This window comes from Hippocampus zosterae, chromosome 7, assembly GCF_025434085.1.
Source record: "Hippocampus zosterae strain Florida chromosome 7, ASM2543408v3, whole genome shotgun sequence".
Lineage (NCBI taxonomy): Eukaryota > Metazoa > Chordata > Actinopteri > Syngnathiformes > Syngnathidae > Hippocampus > Hippocampus zosterae.
This window is the reverse complement of record NC_067457.1, coordinates 942555-955527: the sequence shown is the minus strand read 5'-3', so window position 1 is coordinate 955527 and position 12973 is coordinate 942555. Positions and strand designations below refer to the sequence as shown.

General features: G+C 45.7%; 3 protein-coding genes across 5 annotated transcripts; all 3 read left to right on the top strand.

The window, feature by feature from the left end:
• The first annotated feature begins 13 nt into the window (after nucleotides 1-13).
• LOC127603307 (upstream-binding factor 1-like protein 1) lies at nucleotides 14-2654 on the top strand. The gene is made up of 12 exons (XM_052069487.1): nucleotides 14-256; nucleotides 333-508; nucleotides 597-668; nucleotides 800-943; nucleotides 1012-1067; nucleotides 1154-1205; nucleotides 1522-1583; nucleotides 1778-1919; nucleotides 1996-2037; nucleotides 2147-2206; nucleotides 2276-2344; nucleotides 2423-2654. The coding sequence occupies exons 1-12, from the start codon at nucleotides 247-249 to the stop codon at nucleotides 2468-2470; spliced, it is 933 nt and encodes a 310-aa protein (XP_051925447.1). The 5' UTR covers nucleotides 14-246; the 3' UTR covers nucleotides 2471-2654.
• A 296-nt stretch (nucleotides 2655-2950) lies between these two features.
• atxn7l3b (ataxin 7 like 3b) lies at nucleotides 2951-5894 on the top strand. Its single transcript, XM_052069504.1, has 8 exons — nucleotides 2951-3614; nucleotides 3698-3821; nucleotides 3907-4039; nucleotides 4182-4353; nucleotides 4642-4742; nucleotides 4833-4855; nucleotides 4984-5029; nucleotides 5152-5894. The coding sequence occupies exons 2-8, from the start codon at nucleotides 3771-3773 to the stop codon at nucleotides 5229-5231; spliced, it is 606 nt and encodes a 201-aa protein (XP_051925464.1). The 5' UTR covers nucleotides 2951-3614; nucleotides 3698-3770; the 3' UTR covers nucleotides 5232-5894.
• A 527-nt stretch (nucleotides 5895-6421) lies between these two features.
• Nucleotides 6422-12686, top strand: smarcd2 (SWI/SNF related, matrix associated, actin dependent regulator of chromatin, subfamily d, member 2). Of its 3 annotated transcripts, none has more exons than XM_052069418.1 (13): nucleotides 6423-6905; nucleotides 7669-7868; nucleotides 8554-8596; nucleotides 8684-8806; nucleotides 9122-9241; nucleotides 9799-9894; nucleotides 10400-10501; nucleotides 10591-10752; nucleotides 10842-10939; nucleotides 11408-11543; nucleotides 11615-11737; nucleotides 11817-11918; nucleotides 11998-12686. In XM_052069418.1, the coding sequence occupies exons 1-13, from the start codon at nucleotides 6753-6755 to the stop codon at nucleotides 12049-12051; spliced, it is 1512 nt and encodes a 503-aa protein (XP_051925378.1). In that variant the 5' UTR covers nucleotides 6423-6752; the 3' UTR covers nucleotides 12052-12686. The 3 variants fall into 3 exon arrangements, with proteins under 3 accessions (XP_051925379.1, XP_051925378.1, XP_051925377.1); XM_052069417.1 differs by having other exon boundaries at nucleotides 7669-7883; XM_052069419.1 differs by lacking the exon at nucleotides 9799-9894 and having other exon boundaries at nucleotides 6422-6905; nucleotides 7669-7883.
• Nucleotides 12687-12973: the final 287 nt, after the last annotated feature.

Sequence of the window (12973 nt, the reverse complement as noted above, 5' to 3'; positions counted from 1 at the left end):
GCTCGTTCCTGATTGGTCACCAAAAGACCCTACGTGGGGATGACTTCCGGCACATGTTGGTCTGTTTACGGCAGCGTTTGCGCGCTTTTAAATCAACTTTACAGGAGCGACTATGTGTTCAAAACTTTATTTTGAGATTTAACAACAAGAAAACACACCCTGCCTGCTAACCTTGCTCATGAGCTGGCACGTTCAAGTCACCTACGAAGGAAACCGCTACAGTGTTTTGCGGCGACGGGAGCCGAGATGGACACAGGTAGGGATTGCGAACGTCAACAGCTGCGACTCTGGCAGCGGTTTAAGGTGGCCCTTTGTTACATTATGTTTCAAAGCGTGGACAACAGAAAATCTTTTGAAGCTTCTCAATGCCATGAAAACAAACATCCCGGACGGTGACCGAATGAGACCGTTCTTGCATGGAGTCAAGAAGTTGGACTGGGAGAAAGTGGCATTCCCTCCCTTTTCACCAAAAGATTGCCAACAAAAGTGGAGAGTTGTGTCGCACAAGGTGAGAGGAATTTTTGTGTAGTATTGTCTGCTGCTTTCGAATTTAACAGTTGCTAATGTTTATTATGCTAATGTTATTCTTTCTTCAGATGCGCAAGATTCGAACACTCACAGAGCTTGTTGATGAAGTTGCAGATGAACTTTCAAATAGACCCAAAAAGGTAAAACCCAAGTGGGTTATTAACATGTCCTCGGTCAAATTTTGACCGGTTGGCTTCACTGATTTGCATCCAGATAGAAAATGCCCACTAAATAGACACCCCGTCATTGTGATCCATCTGTCTTTTCAAAGCGCCCAAAGAAACCCGGTCCTCCCAGGATCATCTTTTACGAAGAGAACCTGTGCAAATATCGTGCGCAGCACCCTGAGTTGACTCGCGAAAAGCTCTTCAAACTCATCGTAGACAATTACGATGCCCTGACAGAGGAGGAGAAGGTAGGCTCAAGCCTGAATGTTCCCTGTCGTGAATGGACCGTCACTCATTTCTTCTGCATCACTTACAGGCCCCGTACGTGGAGAAGTACCAGCGTGCGCATGCACAATACAAGAGAAAGTTCAGGTACTCCATTTAACACGGGAATGATTGCTGCCGTTGTTCCAAAAAAAAAAAAAAAAGACATTTCTGTGACTCATTTGTGTTCGCAGCGATACGGACATGCAAGAGAAGGAGAAGTGGCTTTCCAAGGACACGTCCAAAGTATGACCACGTGACATTTGGAGGCTTGAATGTGGTTTTCCCACCGGGGTTGCAAAATGTTCACATTGGAAATACTTCCTAAGGGGGGGAAGTGCAAAATGACACATTAGTTAATCAACAAGAGGAAATTTAGATGTTGGGGGAGGGGGTGGAGTCTAATTTGTGTTAAATCAGACTATGCAGATTCTGTTACAATTTTAGGGTCCACTTAGCATTGCCGACAGTGTTTTTTTTTTTTAATACAAGTATGTAAGAGGAAAAAAAATCTTGACGTGACCCATCTTGAATTTTCCCCAATGGATGCATTTCCTTTTAGGGTGAAAGCGAAAAGAGTTTGGAGGAATCCCCAGAGGACACCCAACTTCCAAAGCCCCCCAAGTAAAACACACACAAACGCGCACTGTGATACAGTAAATGAAGATGGACTCATGCTTTCTTATTACTCAAGCCAACAAAAAAAGAGAGAGAGAGAAAAATGTTTATTATTTTTTTCCTGTAACTTGGATTGCCGCGCATTTTTGTCAGCTTTAGCAGTGGCATGTGTGTTTGTGTTTGTGTGTGTGTGTGTGAAGGAGCGGCTACAACCTATTTTGCAAAGAGCAGAGGGGGTCCATGGAGGGCGTTCCCAAAAAAGGCTACGTGAGCGAGTGGGCCCAACGCTGGCGTGACTTGACCGACGACGAGAGGAACAGCTTCAGTTTGCGCTGCGCGACGGTACGCAAGCTCATGTTGCGTTCACGGACACTGCTGATCAACTTGATACAAGGTCGTCCTATGCACCATCTCGCAGATGAAGACGGATTACGCGCTGAAGATGAAGGAATATCGTCTGGTGAGTCATTTGTGAGATTCTGAACCCGGCATTGAGATTCATGGGAAAAGGACCTTGAAAAAAAATAATTGCGTATTGAATCGCAATATTAAGTATTTTTCTATTACAGAATCGTCAACACTCCGCAAGCGATCACATTGACCTAACGGAGAAGGATCCAAGACCCTCGGTGAGTGTTGCCCCGCATGATATGAACTGTTTTTTAAAAAAAAAATAATTTAGTACTTTTGTCTCCCAGGATTCTGAGGACAAAGACATTGAGGTCAGCAGCAGCGATGAAGAGGACCAGTATTGGGATTGCGATGAGGTCAGGATGATGAAACAGGACTTCATGTTTTGTTGTTGTGGCCATTAAACCGTTAAAGCGTCCGACGTCACTCCACAGGAAGTGGACGCCGACCACTCGCTGGATATCTCCTTTGATGTGTTTTAGATGGATGCTGCCATATTGTTTTCAAAATACCTGCAGTGACGGTGTTGTTGGCAAGTACATCTTGCCCTCCGTGTGCCTTTGTTTTTGTTTTTCTATTTCTGCAATGATGCATTTATATTTGAAATAATTGTAGTTGACTTGGAGTTGTGTCAAGTTTAATAAATGTGACATTTTGAATGGAAAATGAATACTTTGGGTTTTTCAGACATGTTGTATTGGCAAAATTCAAAATGGCACGCTCGACAGAAAAGTTCTGCACCATCCCATTCCAAATTCAAACTGTTCAGATCATTTAGAACCTCGACATTGCCGTTTTCGCAGTAAAATCGCCACCAACTATTCCGAGAGATGACACAGTTTCCTCAGAACAATCCAAGTTGTACACTTGAACACTACTTCCACGGCATTTTCATGCAATTCCCGCTCGGTTATTACTAAAATGTATTCATTTGAAGTTCTCAACGTTGACTTTCTCGAGCGATGTCCCGACGTGACTGACCGACGGAAGGTGGCGAGCGAAGACGTCGCGCCGCGATCGATTGCTTCTGTCTGATTGGAGATCTAAAGATGGATGCCTGCCGCAATAGGTAAATAAACCCAATCGAGGCATTTTACGCGATTGCGACGCGCGCCCTGCTCACCGCAGACGCGTTTTAATTCCCACGGCGAGATGCTCGCAAAGCGGCGCGCGCGTGTTTTCACGAGATGTTGCGAGAGCAGCCGCCGCAATGCAGCGGCGTTGACTTGAGCTATACCGGGGGCACCACAAATCTCGACGGCGAAAGCCATTCCAGGGGAGGCGCCGACAAACACTTGGGAGTCGTACCCTTCACGTTAACACGGTGAATGCTACGTTCGAAGCCCGTCGCGTTCTGTTAGCTCGATTAGCTCGTAAACCGCCTGGTTGCAACCTGGCGTTTCCAATCCCCTCGCTTTCCTTTGTTTTGTTCTGCCTGCTTTTTTTTCCTCCAAAGGGGGGGGGGGGGGGCGGAGGATATTTTTGAGGGTTCCATCCAGTCGATGAGCCGACGTCAACCTAACGTGCTTTTTAATGGTCTTCATCCTCAGTTTATAGACGTGGCAAGTGAAAGGCCGGGCGAGAGAGGGGAGCGCAAAGCCTCGCAAGTGATCTGACCGTGCATTTGTGAGTATCTGGCAGTGCGTTCCGTTCATGTGATCGAGAGCCGGTCGCGTCAACGTCAGCCTCCCCCCCGCCAATCTCCGCAGCCCTGTTTTGGCCGAGGCTTGCTGAGCTGCAGCATGACCACAGCAGCGACGGCTCATCTGGTACTTGTGGCAAATGAAAATGGAGGAGGTTTCAATGTCCGGCCTGGACAACGGCAAGCTGGAGGTGCAGTCAACTTGGAGAACAAAGCCCGAGGGAGGGAGGGAGTGAGTTTCTCAGCGATGCTTGGTTTCCTTGCCCCCCCCAACAGGGCCTCGCTCAGAACATCCTGTCTGACCTGGTGGAGGATGCTTGCCTGGGCCTTTGCTTCGAGGTGCACCGGGCTGTCAAGCAGGGTTATTTCTTCCTGGATGACACGGACCAAGAAAGCATGCGGGACTTTGGTGAGAATGCTGTGTAGATGCTCAGCGGTGACCTCTTGCAGAAGGATGTTATTAAATATGTAATTCTTATTATTTTTGAAAACTTGATGTGCTTGAGGAAAAAAAAACCTGAATGAAATCCCCCCCCTGTCCAAATGTGAAGAAATCGTGGACCAGCCGGGCTTGGATGTGTTCGGCCAGGTTTACAACCAGTGGAAAAACAAAGAGTGCGTTTGTCCCAACTGCAGCCGAAGCATCGCCGCCTCGCGCTTTGCGCCGCACCTGGAGAAGTGCCTCGGCATGGGACGCAACAGCAGCCGCATCGCCAACCGCAGGTGAGGCCTCAAGAAGCAAACCACACAGCGGGTCCTTTTTGTCAAGTCATTTGCGAAAGCTCCAACAACAGTGCGGGCGGCATTATTAGGCGCCCCGTCCATTTTGGAGAAAATCTGAGACTTCTTAGGGTCGTGGAAAATACGCCATCTTTGTCTGTATGTTGTCATTTGTTGTTGAGTTGGGGAAAAAAATGCTCGTTTGAAAATAACCAATATCGTCCACTTATAATTGGTCGGGCCTAAATGATGATGCGCATGTGTCGTGGCACCTTGTTCCCGTTTTTCCAGAATAGTCACAGGTAACAACACCAACAACAAGTCCGAGAGCGACCAAGAGGACAACGACGACGTCAATGATAACGACTGGTCTTACGGGGCAGAAAAGAAAGGTGCCGTTTTTCTTATTTTTTAAATTTGCTTTCTAAATTGTATTACCTGCTGAAAGTGTTTTTTTCCCCCCACCTGACTCACATGTACAGCCAAGAAAAGAAAAGCTGACAAGGTACGTTTCTCATTCTTATGTTTCTCATCTGTGTCTTTTGAGGCCGTGCCGTGTCGATTCAATTCAGAGCCGGCAGCGGTACGATTGAAAACATTGAGCTCTGTGTCACTTGTTCCCCTCCACTTCAGAATCCAAATTCACCAAGAAGATCCAAATCCTTCAAGCATAAGAGCAGTAAGTTGAAATCGGCCTGAATGGATCATGCTGCTGCTGCTGCAAAAAAAAAAAAAAACAAAACTGACGGCTAGCTGCAACGTAATGGTGTGCATTTTATTTTTGCATTTATTACCCCACAGGCATGATGGGTCCTCGACGTCGCATGGACAACCAGGAAAGCCCGCGCATGTTGATGAAAGATGAGGCCTTCTCTCAGTAATGACACATGGACACCCAACAGTACTCGATTATGCTGAAAGTATTGCGTTTTACAGTGGCTTGTACGACGACTACTGCTCAGACCTCCCACTTCGTACTTGACAGTTTTTTTTTTTTTGACTACCCAAATCATCGTAAAGACACTGGCTTTTTAATCCTCACCTCGCTGGAATTGCTCTCACGGTTATGAATCATTTGACGTATGATTTCACTACATATATCCTGCAAAGTATTGTCCAAAAAAAAATCTGAATTACGCAAGCAAGCGTGTGCGTATTTCAGCTGTGCAAGAAAATAATGTCTAAGGGTCACATGACGTTTCGGACAATCACTAGAAATGGTTTGGCTTCTGTTTTCGCCTCTGTGTGCGCATGCGTGAGTTTGAAGGAGAAGCGACTCACTCACCAACAAGTGCACATTTATTGAACAAGAAATTAATTGGTGGCGAAAGCAGGTGTCTTTTTTTTTTTTTTCCTTTTTTGGGTGGGTGGGGGCCGTACTTGAGTTTTAGGGTTCAAACATGTCTCATGTGTTTACAGTGTAAAGGGGTTGCACAAATCCTCAATTGTGATGTGATGGTGTAAATATTCCGATAGTTGAATTGCTGCTATCCTGGCTCGGTTTCTTTCATCTCTCTAGCATAATAAATGATTTGTTATTTGTCTTTTGCTTTTGGGCTCCAATACAACGAGGAAAATACTTTACTGCTGCTTAGATGCCAATAACCAACAGAGAGCGCTGTGGAACCGAAAAAAAGGCCCATTCAAAATACAATCTTAAGTGTTAATATACGTCTTCCACAGAAAAATAATAATTTTTAATCGCGATAATTGTACCAGTACGAATGATCAGAAAGCAGGGAATAAGATAAGATATCCTTTATTCGTCCCACACTGGGGAAATTTACAATAGAGGCGATATTTACTTTTTACGCCTCATTTGCAACGAGCTTCTGTTAACAGTATGGTGCTTTCAAGTACCGTCTCCAAAACGCTTACGTTAAACTTATTGAACAAGTTTCTGATAAAAATGGTGGGTGGATAAATTATGAAGGGCTATCGCAATTGCTAGGAATATTAGCGGCGCTGAAAAAAGATGAAAACAGCAGAAAAAAACAACAACATAAAACTATGCTTTGCTATGGGAGTGAGAGTGAAGCGCACAGGTTTTCCAAAATCCGATGTTTGTGAACACAGCAGCCGACAAAAGGAGATCTTTCCTTTAAAACGCTGCGGTAACGTCGCTAGTTGAAAATGTTCAGACTACCTCGGAAGGGGTCCAACATCCACCACGGCTCAGTGTTCGGATAAGAACAACTAGTAGTAAACAAGAACCTCGAAATTGGACGCGACTCGAATAGAACCGCGCTTTTTTTGAGGCTTTGTTTTGTTGTTGTTGACCTTACGCGCTGTCAAACCAAGTCACGGTAAGGCAAACTTGAAAACTTCGAACTAACACGTTCACTCAACAGCAAGTACGTTGGAGCAAGTTTTTTTTTTCCCCAGTAACTGGAAACCACTAAATGTCGACGAGGGGAAGCTTCGCGGGTCCGACTATGAGCCCCAGCCTGAGCCCGATGAACGTTGGACTGGCTGCCGGCTTGAGGATGCCCGGGATGCCGCCAACTGCGGCGGGTTACCCCCGCTCCTTGAGCGGCGCACCGCAGTACATGCAGGTTCGTCTTTTTACTTTGTTTTTTTTTCACTTATATTCGGTTCGATTTTGCCGAGTAAAAGTTATCCGACCGTTTTTCTGTCCACGTTCAGAGTTTGCTTTGAAAACTAGTTGTTTTCATAACGCTGAAGGCGAGGCACAAGCTGCGTGTCCCGTGCTTCTTCCGCATTTGAAAGGAACTAACTCCAACGTAGTTAGCGCACAATCACGAAGAAACTTTTTCAACCTTTTTTTTTTGTTTAATCGTTCAAAAGACGGTGGCTCTTTGGGTAAAAGTAAAAATAAAAGTTTAACACCAGCACCGTGTTGCCAGTGAGCCTTGCAGATGTCATTTGGGTCAAGCAAACATGTGGGGCAATATCACCAAAAAGTCCTTTGGGTGCTTGCATCACAATCGCTCGGTCATCATGAAAATGGAGCAGAAGAATGAAACGTTGAGGTCTTAGAAAGTGGCCAAATTCTGCGATAAGTCCCCTAAAATGTCCACCCTTTTTGCAAGCCCCCGTAGTTCACCGTACTGTTTGCAAAGTATCCGTTTTCAAATGCCGAGAGTAAAATGACAAAGTTGACAGAAATATTAAGACTCCGAGCACAGATACTCATCAAAATTATTAGGAGATCGTGGGGAAGTTAGAAGTTGTGGAAAACGAGTGTTACAATGTCATCATTTTCCCGTTCAAAATAAACATTCAATCATAAAGAGCCATTATTGTTTTTGTAGCTGATCATCCTTCTAAAGCAACGCTTTTCCTTTACCCTGCCAGCGTCCCGGGATGCCACTCGGCAGAGTTGGGGGCCCAATGGGTTCAATGGGGGGGCACCATCCCGGTCCCTCATACGGCAGCATGCCCATGCGGCCCACCATGGGGCCCCCGGCAACCCTGGACGCCTCGCGCAAGCGTTTATTTCATCACCACCACCACCAGCAGCAGCAGCAAGAGGCGCTGGGAGGCCACCGGCGCGGGTATGGACTGAAGAAGTGAGAGTGTGTGTGACGCAAGAAGAACTAACGGTTCTTAATAAATGTGATTGCTCAAGACAGGCTGTGGAATTGCAACAGACCTCTCAACTTCTCCTCTGTGTCATCGAAGTGACGCAATCAGTGCACCACCATTTCGTGTTTGGATTCCACTAAGCTCATATCTCCATTTTGATGAGCTAGCAAGCTAGCTAACGAGCAAAATGTCCCTAATGTCCATCGCAGCCTGTTTGTCGAGCACTAAACAGCGATCGCATCTCCAAACAAACGGTCATCGCAGCGTCCCGTGACTGGAGATCGGTGGCTATTTTGGACATGAAAGCGCTCTGCGATGCCACGCTCATAACCGCGACGAGCCTTGAGGTGAGGCTTGCGCTTGCAGTCTCCTCCACAATGAAGCTCTTTCATGGGCTGCCCAAGTCTCTGCGGAGAAGAATGAAGTTGCGCCCAAAGCAACACTTTGGGAGTCTTCCGAGAATCCGTGAACGGATTCATAAATGGGTTGGAGCTGTGTCGTGAAGCGCAAATAATTGCCAGACCATTTATGTGTGTGATGGATTCGCGAAACAATGATGTGTTTAACGAGTCGTGGTGAAATGTGAAATCATTTATCAGATGTTAGTTGGCAGTTAATGAGCATAATCATGTGGGCTTTTTTTTCCTCCATTAGGGCAAAAAGACGCAAGATGGCTGACAAGGTTCTCCCACAGAGAGTAAGAGACTTTTGCACCTCCGGGAAGCTTTTCTGGGAATTGTCAGTGGTTATTCTTTAAAAGCGTACATCCGTGTTCACGCCGTAGATCCGCGACTTGGTGCCAGAGTCTCAGGCCTACATGGACCTCTTGGCCTTTGAGAGGAAACTGGATCAGACCATCGCCCGTAAGCGCATGGAGATACAGGAAGCTATAAAGAAGCCCATTATGGTACGCAACATCGCCGAGATATCACAGTATACTAGTACTAGTAATACTAGTACTAGTAATACTAGTACTAGTATAAGTAATAGTACTTGAGCTACAAATTATATTCAGTGAACTTCATGATTACGCCATTTATTTCTCGCTATATTTCAGCCATTTATGGTTGGTGTCACATGCTGTAAATGACAAACATCTTTATGACGCCCCCCCCCCCAAAAAAAATCTGCTTGTAATTTCTCAACCTTCACTCTTGATTTAGCAGACGCCAGCTTGTCTCACAGCTCCGCTTTGTTTGCTTCCTTTTTTTTGACCACGCAGCAAAAGCGCAAGCTGAGGATCTACATCTCCAACACGTTCACCCCGTGCAAGCCCGAGGGCGAGGAGACGGAGAAGGTGTCCTCCTGGGAATTGCGAGTGGAGGGAAAACTTCTGGAAGAAGTAAGCCAATTCCCCTGCAATCTCTTTTGCCGGCGTTGTACTTCTGGGCCGCGTCGTTACGTCTCTCCTCTCCTCGCGCTCGTTTTAAAAGGCGGGAATTGAAACCGCAGGCCCTTACATACCAGGAGGCTGACATGCCTCTCCTCCCGCCATCAATCCCAGCACCGCTGGCGGTGTCATCTGGGGCCACATGAAGGGGATGTTCAGGCATGCGGTTCGCAGGCCAGGGAGGATGTCGGAGAAGAAGTGTTGTGCAAACATGCTTCCACGGGGCGAGGGAGGGACCGAGCGCGCTCGCGGCTTTTTTCTGTTTGTCTGCACTTTTTATGCTTCGCCGCCCCCCCCCAATTTGGTCAGCGCGCAGCAAATGCAGCTGCAAGCCCTGCAAGAACTGCAATTATAGAAACGGCAATGAACTCTGGCTTTATTTAGATGACATTATCTTTGTCAGTACAACAGCAAAATCGACACAGCTAGCTAGCTAGCTAGCTAGACTTTTAATCGAGATCAACTCAATGTCCGGTTATCGAGTGTTTTCTGTCTTCTGCGTACCCCAGCCTGGCAAGCAGAAGAGGAAGTTCTCATCTTTCTTCAAGAGCCTGGTGATCGAGCTCGATAAGGAGCTCTACGGACCCGACAACCATTTGGTGGAGGTATGACATAACTTTGCAAGTATTCCACTTTGAATTCCAACATGTGGAGCGCAGCGATGCTTCTCGCCAGCCTGACTTGAACCCAAGGAAAAGTGGAATTCAGCTGGAATCGTTAAAAGCCTTTTTTTGGGGGGGGAAGGGCCTTTGTTTGACGTGGTTCAGGCTCGGCGCTCGGGGATCTCCCATCTGGACGTTGGCCTGACGCCATTTGATTACAACACGTCGACGTTCAAGCGGGCCTTTTCAAAATGGCTGCCGCCTTACTTTCCTCTGAAGCTAGCTACTAGCGTCAGTAAATGCACAAACAAATTGATGAGAAGAAGAAACTAAACTCGAATAAAAGAAACGATGACAATTATAAATAAAATTTTAAAAAGTCTGGTTGACAGAAAGATTTAGCAAGCAAGTTGTTGGTCTTGGGCTATTGTTCATTTCACCAATATAACCTTAAATGGTGAAATGGTTGATACGGAATGTTATTTATTCAACATATTTCTTGCGTCAGTGGCACCGAATGCCCACCACTCAGGAGACGGACGGTTTCCAGGTCAAAAGGCCCGGCGACGTCAACGTCAAATGCACCCTGCTGCTCATGCTCGACCACCAGGTGGGTGCGCTCCTTCGCGCCGCCACTTTTCTCACACATCATTTTGAAAAAAATAAATACTCAACAGCTTTTTTTTTTTTTTTGCACAGCCGCCGCAGTACAAACTGGATCTGCGGCTGGCTCGGCTGCTGGGCGTGCACACGCAGACACGGGCCAGCATCATGCAGGCTCTTTGGCTCTACATCAAGAACAACAAGCTGCAAGACAGCCACGAGAAGGAGTACATCAACTGCAATCACTATTTCAGAAAGGTCGGGCGAGAACACGGCACCCGAGCGCGACTTGGACGGCCACCGCGGTTATTATTTCACCTCGAGTCTACTTTTCTTTACATGATCAGATATTTGGCTGCAATCGCATGAGGTTCTCTGAGATTCCCATGAAACTGGCCGGGCTGCTCCAGCACCCCGACCCCATCGTCATCAATCATATGATCAGGTATGTTTGCCGGGATTGGAAGTTCTCTCTTGAGTCCAACATTTTTATTTTATTTTTTTGGTTGGCTGTCACCATTTTGATTTCTTAATCTTGCCAAATATGAACCTCGATTGACCGTTACGATCTGCTGATTCGCGGTTTCAAGGTCAAGGTCATCCTCAGTGTCAAATATGCTTTATGTATGGCATGCAGCATAGATGAAATGTCTTCCTCTCAATCCTCCTCGGTGCAAACATGCTGTGCATTTGTGAATTATCGTAGCAAATTAGCACTTAGCTATTTGCTCTTGTGTATTTTGGCGCCATCTCTTGTAGTCTTGTTTTTTTTTTCATTTGCGCACGTTTGAGAGCTCTTAAACCATTTCCTCATATTGTGCAGGATTGCCAAATAGTAAATTGAACGACTGCCAATAATAGCGTTTGTGTGCACCTTTGCCCCCACGTGTGACGCCCTTTGGCTTTTGTGCAGTGTGGACCCCACTGATCAGAAGAAGACGGCTTGCTATGACATCGACGTGGAGGTGGACGACCCGCTCAAGAGCCAAATGAGCAGCTTCTTGTCATCCACCACCAACCAGCAGGAAATCACCGCATTGGAGACCAAGGTCCACTTAACCGCCAAAGCTCTCCCGGGGAAAAAAAATCAACAAAAAAAGCGTAACACTTTTTTTTTCAGATCCACGAGACCATCGAGTACATCAACCAGCTGAAGACCGAGAGAGACTTCATGTTGAGCTTCAGCAATAATCCTCAGGACTTCATCCAGGACTGGCTCAAATCTCAATGCCGAGATCTGAAGGTGAACATTGTGATTTTTATTATTTTTTTTCTCTAACCACAACACCCATTTTGTTGTTTAAACTTTTTCCCGCCTCCAGGTGATGACAGATGTGACCGGAAATCCAGAAGAGGAGAGGAGGACTGAATTCTACCAGGCACCGTGGATGCCAGAAGCAGTCGGCAGATACGTGTACTCCAAAGTACGTCGGCGTGACAAACGATTCAGCTCGGCGGTTGTACTTTTGAAATGACCCCCTACGACCCCTCCTTTGCCTTCAGGTGCAGCAGAGAAGACAAGAGCTGGAGCAGGTTCTTGGGATCAGGCTCACCTAAAGAGTGAGCGAGTTGTCATAACTAAGATTGAGTCCAAATTCAAATGTTTACATGCCTTTCTGACATTCCTTAAATCAAGTATCATTTGCCCATTTGTTAAAAATGCTTTTTTTTTTTTTTAGATCGTTTGTCATTTTGAGCCGTTGACTCGTTTCGCATCTTTTGAAATGATTGTTTATGGTACTGTGTTTCTTAGCGGCATGCTGCGTTCCAAATGGTGTCTGTTTACCTCTCATTATTTGCAAGCCATATCTTGTTGATCAAACAAAATCATTTAAAAGCATTCCAAAATGTATACACAAAGGTATATTTTTATTCAGAGAATTGTGAATATATATACTACTTTTCTTAGAGGGTTTTTTTAACCTTAAACTTCCTGAATGTTTTTGGAGTTACTGAAAAGTTTCATCTTAGGTTCATTTTACTTCATTGCATGAACCGGCTCATCATTGAAATGCTTTTTTTTGTTGCACCGGGATCGCTTTCACTTCCTTCAACATTCCATGTTCGCAGATGTGCCAAAACTCTTTAGAATTTAATGTTGGCGTACTTTTTGTAAGGCTTTAAAAAAAATGTGCATGTTATTTTCAGTTCGAGCCAAGTTCTTTATCTTTTATACATGTGGGGAATTTTTTTAATAAACATAATGAGAAATGTCCTAGGACTGCACCCGTTTTTGTGCTTTGTGACTGGTGAAGGAGCCGACGAGCCTGACATTGCGCTATGAAGGTGCGTGTTGGGACAGGTTTGAGAGCGCAGGCGCTTCAACCGTTGAAACTGGTGGAGCAGGTCCTGCTTGGAGTTGTATTAATTAGATTACTTTTTAAAACGACCACACAAAAAATACACAATGGACACGGTATCAACATGTGTAACCATACAAAACGGCACTAATGGAAACTATAAAAAACATTCTCAGATT